The following is a 24,979-nucleotide window of genomic DNA, read 5'->3' on the forward strand; positions in this document are numbered from 1 at the left end:
GATTCTTATTAAGAAAATTAATCCACCAGTCTTTTCTTCTGACTCATACAGTCACAGTTTTTCTTTGTAAAGACAAAAAAAAGGTTTGTTTACCTTAACTAGTTTCAGCGTCCACTGCCGCCGCTGCCATTGCAGTTTTCATCCATCTCAGGGGGCTCTAATTGCAAACGTCACAGCTCACCGCTTTTGTGACTTTGATCTTGTGAAGTTAGCAATGCGAGCCCGAAGGCATCTTGACGTCAATTTTACTTGACAGGAGGGTTTTGAAAGGCCAAAATGGCAGCTCCCTGAGATGGATGAAAATGAATGGATCAATCTGCTTGATTCTTATATCAGGAATCATATTATGGTTTGATTTGTGGTTTGCACATAAAACATATTATTGCAAGGAAGTCTTTGCCTTGAGCTCCCGTTTAAGATCATTTCAAACTCATTTAACAATAATACCTTTAAAAATAGGAATGGATAGGCTCCACAGAAAGAATGCAAACAAGACAATTCATGAGGATTACTGTACATCAAAAGCCGGCAAATTTGTGAGTTGACTTCAAACCCCACCTCCCAATCCCCATCCCCGATTCCCGCATTGGTGCCTTATGACTAGTGTGAAATTATTGTCTCGTGTCCGTGTGCGTCTTGTTCAGTGTTGTCCCGTGTCCTCCAACTAGCAAACCCCTCCAATTCTCCCGCCACCTGAACGTCTTTTTACCAGCACTTCCTGTTTCCCGCAGCTTACATCGAGGACGTGGCGCGCTGCGTGGACCAGAGCAAGCGTCTCATCATCGTCATGACGCCCAACTACGTGGTGCGGCGCGGCTGGAGCATCTTCGAGCTGGAGACGCGCCTGCGCAACATGCTGGTCACCGGCGAGATCAAGGTGATCCTCATCGAGTGCGCCGAGCTGCGCGGCATCATGAATTACCAGGAGGTGGAGGCCCTCAAGCACACCATCAAGACCCTCACCGTCATCAAGTGGCACGGCCCCAAGAGCAACAAGCTGCACTCCAAGTTCTGGAAGCAGCTGCAGTACGAGATGCCCTTCAGGCGCACCGAGCCCATGTTGGGCCATGAGCCGGCGCTGGACGTCAGCGAGCAGGGCGCTTTCGGCGAGCTGCAGACCGTCTCGGCCATCTCCATGGCGGCGGCCACCTCCACCGCCATGGCCACCGCCCACCCGGAGCTGCGCTCGTCCTTCCACAACTCCTACCACACCACCGTCAGGCAGAAACACTACTACCGCAGCTACGAGTACGACCTGCCGGCGGGGGGCACCCTGCCGCCGCTGTCGTCGCTGGGGAGCCAGCACACCTACTGCAACATCCCCCTGACGCTGCTCAACGGCCAGAGGCCGCCCGGGAAGAGCCGCGAGCACAGCCTGGAGGAGGCGCACGCCAACAACGCCATGCTGCCCCTGCTGCCCCGCGAGACCAGCATCTCAAGCGTCATCTGGTAACCCTTCGCAGCCGCAAGTCCACACGGTAAAAGTTCGTTTCGCTTTTTCCAGGGGAGACGCCGTTTTTGGTCCCCGAATGGACCCACGCTCTGTTCTGGGTCATTTTCTACATGGAGATTTGTAACCATCAAAGGACACTCACGTGGAAGAACGCTATCGTGGACACACACTAACACGCTCATATGCACACACATGCATCCACTATCCACGCAAAAGGAAAACAGGGTCTTGTACATATAATTCCATTCATTTGTAGCATTCCTCTTCTGTTCGCTCATTCACACGTCTGTTGCCTTCTCCGTCTTAGGAGTTTGCTTTTACGGGAGCGCGGAACTGTCAATGTGGAGTAAACATTTTGGACTGGCAAATACGTTCAAATGTTCTTGTAGGCTAAATGCTAAAAACAGAACATTTTCTTCTATGATGCTATAAAGCCTAAAAAAAAATTTTTTTCTTTTTTTTTACATTTGGTCTACCTTACACCACGGGTGGGTAGAGTAGTCTGGTTTAATTTTAATAACAATGCCGTCGATTTTTGAGAAAATGTAAGACTTTTAAGTGCGCCTTATGGCCGGCCATAAGAATACGGTAGATCGAATGTATGAAATGGGAGCGACGACTCTAGTCTAGCCTAATATAGTGGAGTAAGAGTAGCCTTTCTTCTTCACACATCTACTCAAGTAAAAGTAAAAAGCATTGTGTGATAAAACTACTCTTAGAAGTACATTTTTTTCAAAAAGTTACTCAAATGTAACGGAGTAAGTAAATGTAACTCGTTACTACGCACCTCTGCATTACATCAATACGTATGAAAATTACGTATGTATTAAGTGCAAATTGATTATTCATGAATTTTATGATTTATTATTTTGTCTGCAGTCCATGGTTTCCATTCTGTTTTTTGTTGTTGTTGTTTTTTACCCATAATCCCATAGGGAATGCACATGCGGAATTCAATAACCCGTGGCATTATGGGTAAATATTCTGAACGAAAATCATGCACTGCAGACATAATAAATCATAAAAATTATTAATAAACAATGCCTAACCTATTTAATTTTCGGACATAGTATATGTATGCCAAATTCCCCCCAATTTTTTTTTCTTTTTTTTTTTTTACCCAAATACAAAAAATGCATTAAAACAACTATTTACAAATACATTTACATGTATACACAAGTATGTTTAAACGTATTTGCAAGTTGATAAAATGTAGGCCAAAAATAATAAAAATACTGTTAACTTATATGAATGTGTTCAAACATGTTTGCAAATACTTTTAAGCGTATTTGCAAGTATGTTTAAACATACTAAATGCTAAAAACATAGCGTTTTCTCCCTTAATGCCACAGGGTGTTGACATGCGCAAGTAAAAAAAAAAGAAAAGAAAAAAAGAAGCTATTTGGCCTATATTATATCGATACAAAAATTTAGTAAGCACACATTCTTTATTCATAATGTCTAGGATTTAGTTTTATGTCTGAATTCCGTTTGTCATTTCTTTCCCATAATGCCACTGTGTGTGCGCATGCGGAAGTCAATACTCCATGGCATTATGGGAAAAAATGCTATGTTTTTAGCATTTAGCCTACAAGCACATTTGTACGTATTTGCAAATAAGTCTGAACATATTTAGATACGTTTTAATGTGCAGTAGTTGCAAATATGTTTGATCGTATTTGTCAGTGAAAAATATTTACTCCACATTGGCAGTTCTACGCTTCTGTATGCTTTAACTTCCAGAGGTGTATATTTTTATCACTTTTTTTTTTTTTTTTACTATTTCAATGCCCATGTGCTTGTTTGCAAAGCCAGTTATGCAGTGTACTCTTTCATTTGAAATCTTTGCATTCTTTCTTGGTTTTCTTGGACATTTTATCAGCTTCCAGGGGCTGTAACAACTTCTCTTTTTTTGGGGTGTGTTTTGACCTGTAAAAGGTGTATCTACTTTAAAAAAGGAATATCACAAAAAAAAATCATAGAATATGCAAAAATAAAAAGCGTGGGGCTGAGAACGAGGGGGCGGGGCTTGTCCACACCAATCAGCTCCCTGCAACAGAAGACGACGAAGACAACGTTTGGTATTTTCTATCTGAGACGCTGTTTGAGAATGCCTCACCTTAAAAAAAGAAAGTGTAGATTATTTTAAAAAATAACTCTATTTTTATAAGCGGTTGCCTGAGGACTCCAATTTTATTGTTTCATCCACCACGGGAGGACAATTCAGTGTTTTGTACACGACTTTTGAATCCCACACAAACTCAAATCATTTTCATTGTTTGTTTGTTTTTAAAAGAAAAAAAAACAATATTCCCATTCTGATAACTGCTTTGGTTTCCTATGTAACAATAATTCATGTTTAAGGCAAGAAAAAGAGTACATTTGGGGAAAAGACTTTAGATATATTTGAAGGTGTGACTTTTTTGAGTATGCATAGCAAATAGATATGTATTCTATATATAATATAGATATTTATATAAATATATAAACACAATTTTCACGCGGAGAGAAATGTCTATCTTTATAGGAACACGAATCATGATCAGTTGCCCTTATACTTTCTCACTGCACATTAAAAACAACCTTGATTTCCTTTGTATGCTTCCCCTTTTATATGCAAATCCTGTTGGCACTCGAAACTTTTTCTGCACGGTCTCATGTAAAAAAAAACATCTAGCAAAACAGTTTTGAACACTGTTGCTAACCAAAACAGCAACTGCCACTGTAACATGCAAAAAATGTCTTGTCAGATGAATTCAAGTGCTATTAGTAAAGTTTCCAGTGTTAAAGAGGATTTTCTTGATCACTCCACAATGTTGTGTAGGCTCATTAGACTGTGGGGGGCCTCATTCGTTGGCATTTCACAGCATCTTCTATATTCTACTTATCCTCACGAGAGACCCGGGTGTGCTGGAGCCGAGCTGACTTGCCGCGAGAGGCGGGTTACGCCCTGGAGTGCTTGCCAGTTAATGTCAACATTACACAGTAAATATCTTCGAAGGCTCTAAAAAGCCATTGGTGTGAACATGTTGACCAATTATTGTGATTGGCTGTTGACAAGTACAAGGTGTTCCCTGCCTCTTGCCTGAAGTCAGCTGGGTTAGGCTCCAACTCCTCCATGACCCTAATGAGGACAAGCGCTATAGAAAATAGGTGGATGAATTATTAGGAAAATGTGTGCAAGTAAAAGCCCTGCGCACTCACTGAAATATTTCAAGCCTTTTATGTATTTTTTTACATGACAAATTCCCATTTACTTTTTGTTCTAATAATTCTATATTTCTAATAATTTTAACACAAACCTACCAAATAAACCTTATATGATACATATTCATTCTATTAAAGTCTGTTTATTTGAAATGCATATTCCTCAGGTTTATGTATTCAATATTAATAAATTATAATTATTCAAAATTAATAATGACAATATTTGTTTAAAATACATAAAGCATATTGTTTGAATTGCATTGGTTGCATAGGTTACCTATACACGATAAATATACTGCTCTGTGAAAAACACTTATGTCCATTAACTCCCCCCTCCATATTTTTTTATATTTGTATGTTTTGGGGATAAAACTGAATGCAGTAATTCCAAAAACGTAAAAATAAAATAATTTAAAAAAAAAATTAATTATACTATATTAAAGGTGCATTGTGCCATATAAAAAGGTCATATTAAAGCTTTTTCTACATCATGCATGTGCCCAGATGAGTACGAAGATTCCTGACTGTTTTACTCTGACTGCATCTATCAGCTTTTATCTTCCCTTTATAGACCCGGCACACTCCACTGTTTCTTTGGGGAGGGACGGAGTTTTTCTCACCTCATTTGAAGTCATGTCTTCGTTTGTCAACTGTGGCTGTCGCTTTAGATCATGCACGTACTCGCACGCGCACCATAAACGAGCCTGACACCGATGCTGCAGTTACGTTTTAGGCCAGAGGTGGCAGTCGCGGGTAATAAAATGACAAACTGCACAAAGATCATTTAATACTAAATACATAAACCTGAGTATTATGTATTTCAAATAAATAGGATTTATTAGAATGATAATGTATCATATACGTTTTATTTGGTAGATTTATGGTAAAATTATCTTCTTTTTTTTAAAGAAAATGGGAATTTGTTATGTAAAAAAAAAAACATAAATCTTGAGTTAGGCTTGAAATATTTTTGTAAGTGCACTCCCAATAACTACCGCATCGAGTAACAACACACAAAGAAATGTTGTCTTTGTCATGAATTCTCGTATTGGATGGCATTATAATGTGTCTCGTTGGATCCCTTTCAATGTGGGTATGAAATCAAGTAAGTATTGTATGTAGTGCACTGTATACAATTTATGATTAACCTCAAGACTACACAGTGGGCAGGATAAATAGCCTTCTTGTCCATAAACATCATTTCCACAACTAAAAGAAGCACACTTCCTGTTTATGCTAAACTTGCGCTAAAGCATCATTGCACCCTGTAATGAGGAGTCCATTCGTCATAAATGAGTTATAATTTATTACCACTAATCAATAATTGCACTTCCTGCTCGGGAAAGCACGCTGTGTCTATTGGCACATACGTAGACAAAACAACACAACCATGCACTTTTTTTCTTCCTCACCATTATGCAAGCATTATGATTATTATTACTACATAAATGCTGCCAAATAGTGCCATCTCCTGGGGATTCACAAACACACACACACACACACAGATAATATTTACAATAGTAAACAACACTGCAACACAACTGTCTGCATGGGGTCCACAGCGGAAAGAACTGAAAGTAAAAAATAGGCCAAAAAAAACAACTGAACTAACTACTAGAACACTGTGTACACAAATACAGGAACATTTGCTTCACCTGTTCATCCTTTACTTCCTCCCTGAATCTTGATTCTTCATCTTTGGAGTCAGATGTCTCATGAAGGCATGTGTAGGTGAGATGAACTTTTGAGTTGGAAGTAAATCAAAGCTTCATCTGCAGAGGTCGTCCGTACTTTTCTGCTAGTAAGGGACCTCAATCAAACTCAAGACTCTTGTGTTTTTTTTTTTGTTGAGTCATCAACCATCAATGCCCTGCCTGAGTGGTATATCCATCCATAACACAGCTGATCTGGAAACTATCCCAGCTGACTGGCCGCAAAATGGAATGCTCCCTGAACTGATCCAGCCAGTAGCCGCGTTTATATAGTTCCAATTTGGTTATAAATGGATAAAACTGCTCGAAGTTAGTCTTTTAAGGACTGCTGGAAATAACCAAAATAACCCTAAAATGCCCGCTTCAAAACAAAATGGCAGACTTCCTGTGTTTTTTCGTACATTTCTTCTTGAGCTTGAGACTGTTTTGTTTATTTTCTACTTGAAGACAGATATAATGGCCAATTGAGGGCACTAAGATGTCATCCTAGCACTCACCACATCTCCTTGAATAGCTTAATTTAAAAAAATGAGGATATATATATATATATATATATATATATATATATATATATATATATATATATATATATGTATTATTTATTGAAATTAGTAAAATTGTTTCATTCATCTGTATTGCCTGACTTGTGACACAAAAATGTTAAAATATGCCTGTCCAGCAAAGGGTCCATTCTAGCCCTTGAGGACAGAACGCAAATTGCAGTTTTTCACTAAAATTAGCCATTGTTGTTCGTTTTGTCCGCTGGAGGGCGCAATGACGTCCGTTTGAATAGCATTTTGAAATTTGGCTGTTCCTCGGGATTTGATGCAAAAAAAAAAGCTCTGATTTTTGATGCTCTGATTGTTGTGCAAAATGATTATTTGAGGGTCATCACAACAATATGCTATTCTCTTTCCGGATATGACATGACCCCAGAAACACATAAAGAAAACTAGTATTGCACTTTTTAGTTGCACCCTCTGGTGGAGAAGATAGTGGCAATGTGACAAGTTACCCATTTTGTGAAAACAACCCCTGGTATCCCATACAGGCCAACATTTGTAGGTCTTTCCATTCATGCATAATTGGCCACAACCCAAATGAAGACACACATACAGTACACGAGGTAAAACATATGACACACGCACGCGCGCACACCGCGTGTTCTGTAGCTGGTTGACTGTTGAATGTTGGCAGCCAGCGGGAGGTTTATTGGGAGACAGCAGATTAATAGAGTTTTTATTACTTATAGCAATTAACAAGTTAATTGGAGAGAAAATGGCTTGCGCTTAAAAAAAAAAAGAGAACAAACGCAGTCACGAATAAGAATATCCAAGACCCTGTGTGTGTGTGCGCGTGTATTTGCGCGCGCGTGCGTGTAAGAGAGAATCATACCTCTCTGCCTACATTTTCATACTTGACCACCAGAGGGCAGAAGAGATTTGGCGCCAACTCTCCTCGGTTTTTATAAATATATAGAGGGCCTACACAGTCATGTATTTTGTTATAGCAAACAAAATTTCTACTAATATTATATTATAATAAATAATTTCTGCTGCTATTTGTTATTACAATAAACCTACTTTAGTCTTTCACCCCGGCGACCCTTGTGAGGAATAACAGGTAAAAAAAAACGGATGGATGGATGGATGACACACATTGTTTATCCTGTCTATATGCTTGATCATTAATAATTATAATTACTACCTTTTAAATATATTAATTGCATCTGTATTTTACTATTTAAAGTATTATATTTATTCATACATATTTTTATCAAAAATAAAGGGTAGTTTGGATTATGGTGGCAGCGCTTAAATCCAACCCCAAATAGAAATAACAATAATACATTTCCATGAAATTGTCCTATCATCACTATATTCATGTCCTGACAAACGTGTTATGCGAGGGGGTCACAAACTAAACTTATGTGGGGGCTACTGGAGATAGATTCTTGGTGTGTCTGGTCTGCATTAAGTGTTTCCCAAAAGAGGAGTTCAATTTTCAGCAACAACAATAAAAAAGTACAGCTAATCCATTCTATTTAGTCATTAATGACAGTTGAGAACATTCCTAGTTTTTCAAAATGTGAACAAGATTGGTGACCTGGTCCTCTCTCTCGTTTCCCTGGTACTTTGCATACTCCTCAGTATGTCTAGTTGAGTAATGATATCTGATTTATTGAACAGCGTAAAATCTCTTCTTGAAATTGTTCTTTCTCACCAATTTTTCTCTTCATGGCAGGTTTAGAAAAAGGCATGACTGGGACTGGGTGACAGGATTTTTTCCTTCCACTTGGTGTCACTTCGGGATTACAATTGCTGAAACATGTCATGAACCTGACCTATATGGTAGCCCTCAAGTGATTGAAAAAAAACTATGATGGGCTGCAAAATATCATCCAAATGGCCCCAAGGCCGCAATTTTGACACCACTGTGATATACTTGGCTCTAATGTTGTCATTACAATAACACCCTGGCATTATTGTGAATCTCAAAGAAGTATCAGGGGCTAAAGGAAAAATATCATTCTATGGTATATAATTAGTACAATAATTTAAGAAAAATATTCATAATGTTATGACACTAAAATCAGATTTTACTAGTAGTAGTAACAATTTCCAAGAATGAAAGGGTGTTATGACAATATTGTTGTGTTTAAAAAAATTAACAAACTTGTAATATTGCGACAATTATTTTTGTATTACTTGGTGATAAGAAAGCATACCATTATAAAGTCATTCTTTAATGATAAGACATTAATATGTTTAGAGAAAAAAGTGTTATATGACAGTAATATTTATTTGAAGATTTTTTTGCAATGCTATGAATTGTTTTATGAATTATTTTTAAGCAAAAAACAAGCATTATAGTTTTACTATGTTGTATTTCATTGAGAAAAGAGCAAAATAATAAAGTTTATTATAAATTGCAAATCTGTTTATCAAAAAATAGGACATAATATTGGGAGAATAATATATTTTTTGAGAGAGGAAAAAAACCCAGAACGTTACAAAGATAAAGTCATATTGTCATATAAAGTCACATAAAAAATATGACTAGTCTCATAACATTGCAATACTTTTTTTTTGGAAAATAATCTACAATTTTCAAGCCTACACTGAAAGCCTTGTGCCAATTATTGTTGCTGGCATTTTGTTTGAGTTTATACACAACTTCATTAGACACACTTGCACTTTCTAATGGCATCAAATATAATACATCTAAAATCGAGAAGAAGAAAAAAAAGTTCAGCTTCTACAAAGCATCTCATTGCGTAGTGCAGGTGTACCTAATGTTATGTCTCAGGGAGTGTTTGCAGTGAAATGAAGCCCCCTGCGGGCTCACATTTCTCACAATGGAGTTTTATCAAAATGTAAACAAGCTGCTGGCCTGAATCATTGTGACCCAGATTCACTGAAGGTAAGTAACCGTGCGAGTTTTGTCAGCCGTTCATCTGCATGTACCATTTAGCCCCGAGGTCGTCTGACCCTGTGGAAAGTGTGTCAATAACAGCGCTTAAGAACAACACTTGAGGGAGTTTATTTTAGAAAAATAGTTTATAAAACAAATAAGTTAAGCTATGAATTACAGAGCCTGCTTTGAACGTAACATAAAGCATTCACACACGCTCATTCCTTTTTTTGTAAGCGCTTTTCACTTGTCCAATAAGAGCCTTACTGTACAGTCAGGCAACTGGAAGGTCACCTATACTGGTGGGAGGTGGGGGGGTCCTTACTTCCCGTAGAACATCTCCATGAGCACCTCCTCGATGTTGACGCTCCCGATGATGGGCTTGAAGAAGAGCTGGGCCACCACCGACGGGCTGATGGACCTCAGCATGGACAGGGCGATGAGCAGCTTGGCAAAGCGCATGGCGTCCTCGCGGTGGATCAGCCGCACGTGCTCGTTGAGGGCCTGATGGGCTTCTCGCCGCAATGACTGGATGTATGGCAGGCAGCGAAGACCCTCCAGATCTGAGAAGATGAGGTGGACGAGATGGAAAGAAAATGTTAAAAGATGGGAGCAACTTCCACACAAATTGAGTATGAGAGTTAAGATTTAAGAGAGTTAAGCAAGAGTTATGTACTGTTTATCCAAATGTTTATTTTGATGGCTAACGGCAGTTTTTGAGGCATACAGTATGTGTGTTATTTTGGTTGTAGAACTACACCTTGTCATTGTGAGAACTCTTTTGAATTATGTGACTCTTTCATGTAGTTACCGAAGCATTAAAAACAGCTCTCTTTATGATGCAATGCGTCTACAAACAATTCTGCAACAAATGATGATGAGGATGATGACTACTATTGGATTTGTATTATATGTTAATATACCAGATATCCATTTCTTTCTTAAAAAGTGAAGTTAATGTAATACTTAATCAATACATGATGAAAATATTTTGTCAAATAATTAAACTTTTTTTTATTCATTTAATTTACCATTTGATTATTTTAAAATTGAATACGCACAACAAATCTAATTAAATGTGGAAGCATATTTCTAAAAATGCAATTTAAATTAAAGTTTTTTTTTAACGATTTATGGGGGGGGGGGGGGATTAAAAATGTTAAGTAACTGGGGAATGTGTATTATATTTAAAAAAAATCAATTTAAATGAAATAATTTTTTCAAATATTTTACTTTCTCCGGGGTTTTTTTTACGTTTTGATAGAATATTGTGGTCAATTAAGTTCCCAACTAAGTTTCTTAAACATTCAAATATATATATATATATATATATATATATATATATATATATATATATATATATATATATATATATATATATATATATATTTGAGCTTGTGACCAATGGTCACACAAACACTTTGAAAATAAATCTCAGTTTTTTGTAATAATAATTAATAATTCATTTAATTTGCTGCTTTAAATGCTGAGTATACGTAATGCAGTATTATGACCAAATAGCAAAGTTACTCTCGCAACTTCAAATATGAACTTTAAAACAAATATGAACTTCCGGGTGACTTTACCAAAGGGGTGTGGTTAACAAACCCGAGTTTTTACCCCCAATTTATGGTTGACTGACATACCCGGGTTGAAGAGCACGGCTCCCTTCAGGTAGGCGTACTCCTTGGTGCTGATGTCCACACTCCAGCACTTCTTCAGGAAGCCTTTAATGGCTTCGATGTCGGCCAACGACACGCCGGCTCCTCCGCCTCGACTCTGGCCGGCCACCGTCACCACCTGCGCCGCCACCGTCTCCGCCGCCGCCTCGCTCTGGCTCTGGGACGCTCCGGTGAGGATCCGCTGCAGCATGCTGGGCTCCACCGTCTCCGTGGTCTCAAAGTCCACGCGGTCCTGCGCCAGACCGAGCACCAACAGGGGCGCCCAGCCGCTCCGGATCAGGACCACCTGCTCGTCCTCGGGCAGCTCCCGGAAGCACGGCACGTTCTTGACGAATCGCAGCGTCTTGACCAGGATCGCGGAAGCCGCTTTGCATGTCACCTGCGGGGAGCGGAGGACCCCGCGGCGCCGCGTTGCCCCGCAAGAGCACGCCGCCTGCTGCTGCTGTTGCTGTTGCTGCCGCGGCTCCAGATGTGGCCACGCCGGTCCGGAGGCTACAGAAGAGGCGGGCGAGGAAGAGGAGGAGGTCCTGTGGCCGTGGAGTAAATTGTGTAGCGTTTCGTGTTGTTGTTGCTCCTCTCTGTCACTCTTCAGAATGCTGTAAAGGATGCTACCGCTGCCGCTGCTGCTGCCGCCGCTGTTGCCGCGGAGGCTGGTGTCCCGACAGCGGCAGCCCTCCAGCGTGGTGGCCATGACCGCTGGCCGGAGAGCGCAGCGCGTCCTCGGCGGAGGTCAGTGCGAAGGAGGCGCTGTTTTGTTTGGAGCTACAGATAGCCTCGACGCGCTGTTTTGGGGAGGAAGCTCCCGTGTGTGCCTGCCTGCACTTTCTCCGCTTTTTTTTCGTGCCCCCTCTCACACCCGAATGCTCTTTCCGCCTCCCACTAGCACAAGGCACCTCCCTCGCTTTCTAGTCTCGTTTAGGCAAAGGTACAAGTACCCACACCCTGTTCAGTCAGGGGCTAAGTTGTTTTGGCAAACTAGTCAGGTGCTGCAAAGATTGTAAATAAATATTAATGTTATGTTATCAGGTAATTAAAAAAAAAAGTGAATCATCTCAACACTTTTACTGGTAAAAACACTAATTGACATTAACACAGTTTCCATTTTAAGAATTTTAATACTCACATGTTCGTGATGAAAAGCGTCACTCGTGTCACTCTCCACCTCATCTTGCCTGCATCCTCCTTGGCTGACACGGCTGACACTCACAGCAATGCTACTGCAACTGCTGGCAAGAGAATCTGACTCAAACTGATGGCAGTTTAAAAAAAAAAAAGTTTCCTACTTTGTCTTCTCTCCGTTTCAGTTTCTCCCCCAAAGCACCAACAATTCTGGAGCTTTGTATCTCCCTGAATCTGCACATGTGCAGTAAGAAGACAAAATAGTGTATGATATGATATTAGATGAGATGGGATGGGAGGGGTGGGGACTCGAAACGATTGTAAGAGATACAGCAAAACAACAATTATGTTTTAAATCAAATAAAATGTATTAATCCGTTTTCATGAGACATTTGGGGACACCAGCTCAGGGCCCCTGACACCTGTGTTTACTAATGTTAAGTCCTCCCCTGCCCTAAGTCAAGCCACAATGAACTTCTCTGTTTATTGCTGTTCCCTATTTTTGATTGTTACTTTTTCAAGCACCGCCATAGATTCTGATAATTTCTAGGTATTATTTGTACTAGTACTTTGCAGAACCTTGCTATTGTGACCTGGAAGTGCCCCAAAATCAACAGGAAGTACCCCGAATTGAACAGGAAGCGACCCAGAAGTAACCCCAAATCAACAGGAAGTACCCCAAATTGAACAGGAAGTGACCCACAAGTGACTCAAAATCAATAGGAAGTACCCTGAATTGAACAGGAAGCGACCCAGAAGTGACTCAAAATCAACAGGAAGTATCCCAAATTGAATAGGAGGGCGACCCAGAAGTGACCCAAAATCAACAAGAAGTGCCCTGAATTGAACAAGAAGTGACCCAGAAATGCCCCAAATCAACAGGAAGTACCCCAAATTGAATAGGAAACGACCCAGAAGTGACCCCAAATCAACAGGAAGTGCCCTGAATTGAACAGGAAGTGACCCAGAAGTGACCCCAAATCAACAGGACGTATCCCGAATTGAACAGGAAGCGACCCAGAAGTGACCCCAAGTCAACAGGAAGTACCCCAAATTGAATAGGAAACGACCCAGAAGTGACCCCAAATCAACAGGAAGTGCCCTGAATTGAACAGGAAGTGACCCAGAAATGACCCAAAATCAACAGGAAGTATCCCAAATTGAACAGGAAGCAACCCAGATGTGACTCAAAATCAACAGGAAATATCCCAAATTGAACAGGAAGCGACCCAGAAGTGTCCTCAAATCAACATGAAGTACCCCAAATTGAACAGGAAGCGCCCCAGAAGTGACTCAAAATCAACAGGAAGTATCCCAAATTGAACAGGAAGCTACCCAGAAGTGACTTGAAATCAACAAGAAGTACCCCAAATTGAACAGAACGTGACCCAGAAGTGACCCCAAACCAACAATAATAAACAAATAAACTCAACACAATAAAGAATAGATAAGACCTCCGTCAAGACCAAACAACGGCAGACACATACAATGCAACATCAGTTTAAAATGTTGCCAATGAAATAACATAAATGTTGCAATGCAACGACAATCACCATTTTGGGAAAAAAAGATAATTTTTTTTAGTCCTTTGTCCATCATGTTTGAGTGTGTCTTGTGTGGTCCCTGCTTCCGGTCTTCTGCGCACCGGCTCCCTAGAGGGTCTCCACTCACCTGTACCTTAAGTTCTTAAAGACAAGAAGTCCTTAATGATAAGTCCTTGTTGAGTCCTGAAAGGCAAAGTTTCAGGGTAGTCCTTATAGGTAAGCTCTCAAAGAAGAGGTATTCAAGCTTTGCGTATCCTTAAAGCTCATTTCTCAAAAGGCTAGTCTGTAAAACAAAGTTCTTAAACACAAATCCTGAAACCAACATTTTAAAGACCCCCAAAGGAAGGCCTTAGTTTTGAAACATGTTCTTAAAGTCAAGTCATTAAAAACAAGTTCTTAAAAACAAGTTCTCAGTTATTCAATGTAACAAGACAAGACCCCAAGACAGCTTAGTTCATAAAGATGAGTTCTTAAATCCAAGTCACTAAAAATAAGTCTTTAGAGGTAAGTCCTTAAAGTCTCAGTCTACCCGAGTTCTATCCTCGGCATTACCTTGCCGCTGCGTCAGTGTTGTTTATCAGGCACGAAGCTGGTCCCCCCCAAAAAAATATATAGGGCAGTGACAGATCTGAAGGCTTAATTATTTTAGGGACAATTTATACGATTTTCCACGAGAAAGAAGCTGGAAGAGGCGAGCTGTGAAGGCCAGCCAACAACCTTGACTCGGACACGCTGATATTGATTTAACGGAGAAAACAGGAGCTGGTGAATTATGATGTCATGACTCAGTGCGCTCCTTGCCTTTGTCACTAAAGAGGAATGAGGAGCTGCAGCAGGAGAGGAAGGAAGGGACGGGGAGGCGGGGGAGGGTTCAGGCTTGGAAAAGACAGGCCCGGATAAAGCAGATGAATTAGCGCTTTAGCCTAATTGCTCCTCAGAGGGAGCGCAGTTGAGGGTCGACTGCTACCTGAACCCTGTGAGTAAATAAAGACAAACATTGGAGGGATGAGGATAAGAATCCATGAGCTGATGTTTAAGAAGGTGAATTGTCGATTGTGTGAAATTGATTGCTGATTCATCACTGTCGATTCATCCATGCAAACATTTTCCAGCACTTGTCTTCTTCAGGGTCACGGATGAGCTGGAACCGATCCCGGGACACAATCGTAGGCTATATATACTGAAGACAAATAACCATTCACACATTAGTGCAGACTTTCGTAAGGGAGGGAAAATACTCAAATCAAGCCCAATTGTCGATATCTACGTACGGGACTTAACACACCCCAGCCACCAGACAATCTTTCAGAGACATTTTGAAGGGAAGGCATGAAAATTTTTCTAATTAGGCCTGGTCATCGGTATGTGTTCAGGACAATCTTTCAGAATCATCCACTGAGATGAGAAATCTAGGTCCTGCGGCAGTTTGGCTTTAGCCACAGGTGCTTCTATTTAACTGGTAGGTAAACATGCTTGTTGAGTAGAAGCACCCGTGGCCAAAACTGTGACAGAGTGTTTACTGTCTGGACCTGAATTCTCCATCTCTGGTTGTTAAAATGATCTGACTTTTGCTGATGTTGATTGTAAGAAAGGCGAAATGCTCACACTTGGCCCTACTTTGGGTTCATGTGTAGGATACACACTCCACACCACAGGATAATCTTTCAGAGACATCCATCCATCCATCCATGAAAAGACAATCCAGTGGAGAGTGTGTTAAAGAAGTCCAAGAATCAGGCCTTTGCTCACTTTCTTCAGAAAGGAGGGAGGGAAAATGCTCAAATGAGGTCTGTTTAACGGTATGTGTGAACCTTGCATAATACACTCACACCACAAGATAATGGCTCAAGATCACCTTTCAGACACATCAGAAAATCATGCTTAGATTTGATCTTAAGGGAGTAAAAATCCTCACAAGAGGCCAGATTGTTATGTTCATAATGCTTACGCACCCCGCAGACAGAATAATTGCTCAGGATAAGCTTTCAGTGCATCTGATAATCAGACCCAATTATCGTTATGTGTAAACCAATTTCAATTACAATCACCAGCGGAAACATGACTTGCCACCATCCAACTATTAGTGGATCGTCCCATACCAGGGTTCAGCAAACTTTACTCTCAAAAGTGCCATTTTAGGCCAACAGAAACAGACAATCTGTCTGGAGCTGCAACAACACATTTAAAGATTGTGATGAAGGAAACTGTGTGTTTGTGTTAGTCTAATGTACTGAGGGCCCAAGAGCTAATTAGAGTTGCACCACAACACAAAAATAGGAGAGCAGCATCCAATGCGTAGACAATTCATTTTCTTCTACCTTTCCTTTAATTTTTTTGTAATTTTTGAGACTTTTTTTTTCACACACTTTAGACTTTTCTGTCTTTTTATTTTATTTTGTTTTGACAATTTTATGGTCATATTATATATTATGGTCACTTTCTGCTTTTGTTGTTGTTGACATTTTATGGCTATTTTGTAAAAAAAAAAATCTGCCTTTTGCTTTAAATTTTCTGACTTTTTTGGCAATTTTGTGGACATTTTATGGTCATTTTTGGGATTTCTTCTTTTGTTTTTGGACATTTTATAGATACTTTTAAAATGTTTTCTGTCTTAAAAAAGAAAATTTGCTGGACATTTTAAGATAATTTTTGGGGCTTCTGTTTTTGAACATTTTATGGTTACTTTTTGAAAATTTTCTGCCTTTTTATTCAATTCTCTGACAATTTCATGGACATTTTATGGTAATTTTCTGCTTTTCCGCTTCTTTTTGGGCATGTTTAGGTAATTATTAAAAACTTTTTCATCTACCTTTCATCTTAAAATCTGGGCTCTGACATTTTTTTAAACATATAATTATTCATTTTTTACTCTCAATCATTAATTCACTTACAGTATATCCATCCATCCATTTTCTTAACCACTCAGTCCTCACAAAGGTCGCGGGGGGTGCTGTAGCCTATCCCAGCTGGCTTCGGGCATCCAGGGAATTCACTTATAATATGTAAAAAGAGAAATAATCTTAATTCCTTATTTTTTTAGCGATCCACAGGGAGCTACAGGAGAGGGACTTAAGAGCCACATGTGGCTCCAGAGCCGCAGGTTGGAGACCCCTGACCCATACCAACGTGGTTGGTACCACAAATGGCAAGTAAGCGTTTCACGGCCATTTTGTCAAGTTTTGTGGTAGGAAAAGTCAGACGAGAGCTACAGCGAGCAGGTGAAGCGTATTTCAACCATTACGCGAGGGCTTTGTTGTCTTTTGTTAAGAGGACACACAGCAACAGCATGTTCACATTCACACACAAGCCACGGCCACGACCTCCGCGTCCCCTTGCGTCACCTGGAAGGTCGACGCAGTGAATGAAGTTGCCGCCGTTAAAAAAAACAAGTTTTTGCAGAGGCGCTCGGCAACGCATTTTTCCCGCCGCTGAATATCGTTGTATTGATTGAACAGACAAGAGAAAGCGGCGAGCTTCTTTCACATGTTTATATCAAGGCCGCCGCGGGATAAACAGCCTTCACTCAGTTCCTCTCTTGCCGCGCTCAAGGCCCAGTCGGCAGCGCTTATAAAAGCGCTCCCGTCTCAAGGAGAGATGACATGATGTCTTGTTGCAAACACACCGCTGCAAATCCACACACTTGCGCCTGTACACGGTGCGAAATTGTACTTTGAGCTCGCCATGCTGCCCCATTGGTGAGCCAGCAACTGTACTCCTTACTTTGTCAAAATGGGCTCGTTAATTTGTTGAACCTCCAGGCGTGTTTTGCAAGCCAAGCATGGTGGTGGGAGTGTCGGGAGTGTCATGTCTGGGGCTGCATGAGTGCTGCCAGCATTGGGGAGCTACACTTCATTGAGTGAACTAAGACTGCTATCATGTAGTTTGACATACTGAAGCAGAACATGACCCCCCCAACCCCCACCCCTCCCTGTCGAAACTGGACTACAGGGCAGTATTCCGATATGATAATGACGCCAAACACACCTCCAAGATGACCACTGTTAAAGCGGCTGAGGGTAAAAGGTGGTGGATTGGCTAAGCATGTCTCCAGACCTAAACCCTATTGAACATCTCTGTATCAGTGGAGAAGTAGCGTAAGATCTTGAATATCCACCCGTTCCGCGACGTCCTCATGCAGTGGAAAGGGATCCCATTGCAACCTATGAAGTGAACTCCATGCCCAAGAGATTTAACACACTGGAAAGTAATGGTGGGCCCACAAGATATTGACACTTTGGACATTTTCACATAGGGGTGTACTCGCTTTTGTTGCCAGGGGTTTAGCTAATAATGGCTGTAACAACTTCTCATTTCTCATTCATTTCTTCATTGTTGTCCCATGAAAATATATAATTAAATATCTGCAAAAATGTAAGGGGTGTACTGTGCTTCTGCATTCAGAGCCATGTCATGTTCATTTCCAGTCGGCAAGTAAACTCACAGTGACAATATGGGAAACATTTTTAAACTCAAAACTGAACTGACACTGAACATAGTGTTGACTGGAGAACATCTCATTTTGAAAACAAAAATATTTTGATGACGTTTTGACCTCAAAGTTCAAATACCAAACCATTATACAATCACTTTAAAATAAATAAAAATAAAAAAACAAATAATATATTCTATGTAGCCCTATTAGTCTAAACACAGCATTCTGATTAATATTATGTTTGTAGAATATGAATAAAGCAGCAAAATCCACCCGTTGTTGTCCATCTCGTGGGGTGGCCATTCTGCCACTTGCTGTCCCACTGAAAATGACATCACAGTTTAACTACCACAAGCTCCGGAAACGACCAATCATGGTTCATGTGTTTTCTGTGTTAGATCATGTGACATTTGCAAGGTGAGCCATGATTGGCCGTTCTATGAGTTGCGCAACTGTGATGTCATTTTCAGTCAGTTGTAGAATGGCTGTATCCGAAGTTGATAACAATGGACAGATTTTGCTGCTTAATTCATTTTCCACAAATGCAATATTAAAGGTGGGCTCTTTAGATTTGTCCGTTTGTGTTTGTAAACACAACCGCTTGTGTTTGTAAACAACCAATTCAAAACTGACTCCCATGGCTCAGGGGAACACAATCACCACCACACAATTACAGAAGCCCAGAGGTGTTGATTAAGAAGGATTTCAGGTGTATACATCCAATGTTTATGAAGTGTTTATTTCTGAGTGAAAACTAAAGACCTCACCTTTAAGCAGAATACAAAGTTTAGACTAATGGAGCTTCATAAAACATATGGTTGATGTTTGGATTAACTTTCTCTTTAACATTTTAGAAAAATTAGTTGTTCGTGTATTTTTACATACGAGTTAAGAACACAAAGTGTATGAGATGATTCTTGTTTACCCAAAAATGTTCCCCCCCAAAATGTACATGTTCCAAATATTTTTTACACTTGAATAAAAAAATATTCACAATTTTGATTAAAATTCACGCTTTGCAAAAGTTTGACCAAAAAATGCTTGAAATGTAAAACTTGAATGTAGATTTTTTTGTGTGTAAATCTGGTAGAGTATTTTCCTACTTTTACAGATTAAAAGTAAACACAATTTTATTTTACATTTTATATGGCCGCAGTTTTGACTCTGCGACTTCATTATTTCCATAATTTCCCATGGGGAAAAAATGTTAAGAATTCTACCTTTGAGATTCCACTGTAGTAAGTGTTGCTGCTCCACCGCCGATGATGTCACCCAGGAAGCGGCTTGTTGACAGACAAAACCTCAGAGTGCGCATGCTCAGTTCACTGAGTGAGTTGACAAAAAAAAAAAACTGGCCATTTTTTGTCTCCAGTTAAAACAAAAAGTGACTTTTTGCTGCTCAAGTGAATTCCCGCCATGTGGCCCCTGTAATGTTTTTCTTCCCCCGTGCTTGTGCAGCACACTCAGCGTTCCTGGAAGGTGTGACCTCACCAGTGGAATCGAGAGGTCAGCGTGACCAAAAAGACGACGGCTCCCTGGCACGTTCCCGGCAGCTCGGCCTTGGAGAAGAGCACAAGGTTCTATTTTTTGTTTCCTTCGGCTTTGACACCCACGGGCTCTCGAAGGCAAGCATAAGAGGACAACTTTGTATGATTCAAGGCTTTGCATTAAACGACTCCTCCTGCAAAAGTCTTGCGGAGCATTGTTTGTTGATTTGTTGGGCGCTCTTCTGGCGGTTGCCATGGCGACTGCCTCCATTTTCTCTCATCGCGGCGGCCGACATAAAGGAGCTTGTCCTTGTCTCCATAATAGTTACAAATTGAATACTGCACTCTCCAAGGACTTGTGTCAATGACTTACAGCACTGTGAAAATGTGTTTTAGAGGAGACCAGCTGAATAAATAGCAACTTTTTTGAAGTTTTTAATTACCTCTTTTTTTCATAGTTTTCATCTTTTTTTTGTCACGGAAAAAGCATTGGAAAACAAGAAACAGACGTTTTCTTACTTACTGACATTAAAATGTCCTCACGGGACACTTCATTAGGTACAGCTCCTATAAAGAACTTGTTTGTTGGAAACAAAAATATTCACTTCTCATCTGAATGTGATTCTCAAAGGTTGTCTGTTTATATCTAATTGTGATTGACTGCCGACCAGTCTGAGTCAAGTGCGATAAATAGCTGGGTGATGGGCAACTCAACATGAAGTGGCTGCTCGATTGTTTTTTTTAACTTTATAAAAATGCTTCTTATACCACATTTGATCAAGTTGTAATATCACTGTGCACCACTAGATGGCAGACATTGCTTAGAGAGTTTTCAAAGATTCATCGCCACTATATGATGGGCGTGACAGTTCTTTTAAGTGAACTGAATCATTTGAATCAGTTCATTAAAAAGAACCGTTCAAATAAATAATACCAAAACAAATTTCCTTACCTTCTGTGCTATGATTATCCAGTATATACAGCACGCTTTGTAATTAACATATTTTAACATGTTGTTTACTTCCACTGCGGACCGCTCACCAGATGTCTGTTTGCATCATTTGGTAGCAGCGTGGCGTTCAAGGTCACTTTGCAAAGCACAAGGTCAGGCAGCAGGCTCGTAGCAAACAAAGCAGCAGATGTGGCGGTGTCCTCGTTGATATGTGACTCAAATGCAGCAAACTTTAACAACTAACTACGCTATTTATGTAGGGTGATCATATTCCCATTAAAAAAAAAAAGAGGACACTTACCTCGGCCTTGACATTGTGGTACCAGTCGCAGTAACACAGTGTACTTCACCTCCTATTAGTCTCGCAATGCTAACCAGATATTTTCATGAATTTATAAAAACCCCGGACGCCCGAACAGGACGTAAGAAAATGTATGTATTTATTAACGCTACGCTACAGTGGGACTTTGTCAACTATGTGAACCTTTATGTGAACTGCTCCACTCAGGACTCAAGCAGATTGTAAAGACAAGCTAATGTGACATTCAGACCAACAGCGGGGGAGGCGTTGTGTGACGCTTCCTTCGCTAGCGTTTCACCGCGTATAGCTTTTTTGGAACGAATGCCGCTCATTTGTGCAGAGGAGGAGGCGTGTCGCTTGGTGAACAACTACTGTGGAGCACTTTAGCGAGTCAACAAAACAGAGCACCACCAAGTACTTTCCTGGCACTATACTGCCGGGGCGCTATTTTCTCCTACAGCACCTTTTTTTTTAAGGTATGTGCTTAAAAAAGGACTAAGGAACTTTTCCACCTTCATAAGATATTTTCATAACTCTTCTTTTTTTTTTTTGGAGAGCTCAGTTCATTCGGTAATTTTACCGATTTGGCATGTCATCATCATTGCTCTCTTTTTTTTTTATTATTATTTATATTTTTTTTTATACATTTTTATTTTGTATGTGGGTGTGTATGTGCATGTGCGTGCATGTGAGTGTGTATGTATTAGTTCACCTAAAAACTATTAAAAAATCCCATACCGTTCACCTAAACCGAACACTTCAGAATCCAGTCAGAGTCGTGAGGCCGTCAGGAGACCCGAGGAAGGACCAAAGAAAAGAAAGGAAAGTGAAATCCATCACCGACCAGATTTTCATAACTCTTCTGATGAAACATCGACTTAAAACGAGTTGACTGGTACCTTTGCCATGGCCTGAGGGGGCCTGTATCATTTTTACTGACACTAAGCAACTTTGAGGAGGATGGTAGGAACACTGCCACACAAAAAACTACAAATGTGCTAACAGCTTTATGGCATACGTCACTTCCCCCTTTCCCCATTCGTTACAAAGATGGAAGCCGATTTGAATCATCGAAACGAAACGATTACTGCTTTCCTGGCAGAAGCTGCAAAACAACTGATAAGTTTTGTGTGAAGAGACAAAAAAGAAAGGAAAAGTGAAGCTACCTCGAAAAAAGGACAGTCAAGGATCAACATTGGCTCGCTCGCTGACATAAGCAAAAAAAACGACAAAATGCACTTGTCTTCATAGGAAATGTGGTCTTCCTTCAGACACAACAATACCGCTTTTGTCCCTATGATGCCACCATAATCAACGTTAACTGAAAGTTCCTTATTGTTGCTTTAATCCAGCGGCGGCGCTAAATAGCTTTAGCTAATGCATGTTAAACACTATTGCTACCTCGGTCCAGTTCAACAGCAAGTAAATACACTTACCAGCACTCGGTATGCTACCTCCTTGTTTACCATTCGGTCCCGGCTGGCCGTGTTGTTGGGCTGCGTGTGACCACAGACAGGACGCTGTGTGTGACGTACCTGTACACGAAACCGATTGGCTGCCGCGAGGCGAAGCGCGAAAAAAGTTCAAATTTTTCAACTTTGGCGAAAAAAGCGAAAGTGCGGATTTTTGCCTGGCCACGGCGCTTCCCACCGCTCCAAGCACATCCTCCGCACCGCCCAACGCCCTTTCGTACCGTTCCGCGCCTGATACGCCTCCCCCGCAATTGGTGTGAATGCAGCATAACAGCAATGGAGTTCTAACATGACCAACATATGATGTGACAGCAGTTCTTAATCTTGTTGGAGGTACTGAACTCCACCAGTTTCCTTTGAGGTTGTCACCCTAAATCGTAATAACAAAAACATATCAATACAGTGCAGAGAAGCACCCCCAAAGTCTGATATTTCCAACCCCTTCACAGTTGGGATGGTGTTCTAGGGATTGCATTTATCCTACCTTCTTTATCCTTCAAACATGGCGAGTGGGGATTATAAATGGTGGTGCTAGATGGTGCTCTTTGTTTAAAGATGCAGTGGATGTTTCCAATTTCCATTGCACTATTAAACTTCCACTGCATCTTTAATTGATTGAATGCCAGCCATTTGCAGCGCTCCCATCCCCTCAGTGCCAGCCATTTTACAGGATTTTAACCCTTTTTTTTTTTTTTTACTGTACACTGCTATATAACACAAGAGGCAATAGATAGTATAGGCCTCATATGACGTGGGCTGATGGACAGTGAAAGGAATCATCTTAAAGTTATGAAATTTAGCACAGGACCAAGTTGGTGCTTACCTACACAGCGACACGGCTTGCCCTCGAAGATGCTTCCAACTGGACGTGCACGGACGCTCATCGCATGGTTCCCTGGATGGAGATACATCGAGGGGGCGTTTCTGGTCAAAAGCCCTGTGATGCATGTTTGCTGCGTGGCTTCTTTGATCCGTGGCGACAGTGAAAGGAGTCATCTTAAAGTTATGAAATTTAGCACAGGACCAAGTTGGTGCTTACTTACACAGCGACACGGCTTGCCCACGAAGATGCATCCGCTGAACGCGAAAGTCCGGAGACGCCGGTGGCTTGACGGGGGTGCGTTTCAGGTAAAAAGCCATATGATGATTGCTGTGTGGCTTCTTTAGACCAATGTGGCGTCCTACCTCGATGCAGTTTGCCCAGGAAGCTTCGTCCGGTGAATTGGAAAGTCAAACAGATCGCCCGGTGGCTTCCCAAGTCTTGACAAATTTCTTATCGCGAAGCTAATGCTCCTCCACATGCTACCACCTACTTCCTTGTCCACTGCTGGCGTCTTCTACTCCCCCCAATATGCTGGCTCTCCTCTGATCAAAGCTACTGTTGCCATCTACTGGCATTAACACCTCATTACAATCATTCTTAAGATCATGTCATGTTTGGGTTCTGTTTTTCCTTGTGTGTCTCCCTTGGTCTTGTTGATGGTAATCTTGCCCTTCCTCATGTCAACCAATCAGTGCCCTCAGCCACTTGTGTCTTGCCCCAGGTGTGTCTTGTTGTGTCATTAGCGTGGGTGTATTTAGTCTCCTGTCTCCATTCTGTCTGTGTCGGTTCATTGTCGTTTTCCTCCCGTCATGCTGCCAGTTTTTTGCCTTGTTGTCCTCCACAAGTTTTGTTTTACTGCCATTTTGAGTTTTGAATAATTAAATTTCTTTTTTGCATGAGGTTGTTCTACGTCCCGTGCATTAAACCCCCCGCAAAACTCGAGTTCATTTGTGGCTAGCACTGAGCGGTTAGATTAAAAACCAGAGTTAATTTGCGGATGGCAATGAATGAGTTAAAGTGTGTGATATTTAGCGCCATCGAGTGGTGAACTAATAATTCATTCAATTTAAAAACCCGCTATTGATTTCAATAATATGCAAAAAAAAAAGTTCTAACACATCAACATACAATTTTTTATATAATCGTAGGTCTGGTAATCACTAATTATATTACATGGCTGGAGTCTCACCTTACAAGAGGCTGACATGTTTCGCCGCCATCTTCTTGCTACGGATGAGCAAAAGACAACTTCGCAAACGTAGTTAGCCCGGGTGATGTTTGCATCTAGCGTCGGACCCAATGAGTGGACCGCCGCTTACCTTCCACAGCTGGGGCCTGCGGGTGGCAGTTGTTGAGTCCTGTGATTTGGGCACGAATCACT

The 24,979-nt window shown here is 40.8% G+C and overlaps 2 protein-coding genes across 9 annotated transcripts in view; one reads left to right on the top strand and one right to left on the bottom strand.

The window, feature by feature from the left end:
- il1rapl1a (interleukin 1 receptor accessory protein-like 1a) overlaps positions 1-4,027 on the top strand; it is a 245,386-nt gene extending 241,359 nt beyond the window's left edge. For all 4 annotated transcript variants that reach the window (XM_077580324.1, XM_077580326.1, XM_077580325.1 and 1 more), the window contains one exon: positions 732-4,027. In XM_077580324.1, coding sequence (XP_077436450.1) covers positions 732-1,453 — 722 coding nt within the window. In that variant the 3' untranslated portion in view covers positions 1,454-4,027. The remainder of the gene's footprint in view (positions 1-731) is intronic.
- Positions 4,028-9,822: 5,795 nt separating this feature from the next.
- nr0b1 (nuclear receptor subfamily 0, group B, member 1) lies at positions 9,823-24,098 on the bottom strand. Of its 5 annotated transcripts, none has more exons than XM_077580329.1 (5): positions 23,961-24,098; positions 23,819-23,882; positions 23,599-23,736; positions 11,433-12,694; positions 9,823-10,349 (listed from the first exon to the last, which is right to left on the bottom strand). In XM_077580329.1, the coding sequence occupies exons 4-5, from the start codon at positions 12,157-12,159 to the stop codon at positions 10,108-10,110; spliced, it is 969 nt and encodes a 322-aa protein (XP_077436455.1). In that variant the 5' UTR covers positions 12,160-12,694; positions 23,599-23,736; positions 23,819-23,882; positions 23,961-24,098; the 3' UTR covers positions 9,823-10,107. The 5 variants fall into 5 exon arrangements, with proteins under 5 accessions (XP_077436455.1, XP_077436454.1, XP_077436458.1 ...); XM_077580328.1 differs by having other exon boundaries at positions 23,599-23,739; XM_077580332.1 differs by lacking the exons at positions 23,599-23,736; positions 23,819-23,882; positions 23,961-24,098 and adding an exon at positions 19,784-19,971 and having other exon boundaries at positions 11,433-12,454; positions 12,592-12,694.
- Positions 24,099-24,979: the final 881 nt, after the last annotated feature.

The sequence above is a fragment of the Vanacampus margaritifer genome, chromosome 11 (assembly GCF_051991255.1).
Source record: "Vanacampus margaritifer isolate UIUO_Vmar chromosome 11, RoL_Vmar_1.0, whole genome shotgun sequence".
NCBI classification, from domain to species: domain Eukaryota; kingdom Metazoa; phylum Chordata; class Actinopteri; order Syngnathiformes; family Syngnathidae; genus Vanacampus; species Vanacampus margaritifer.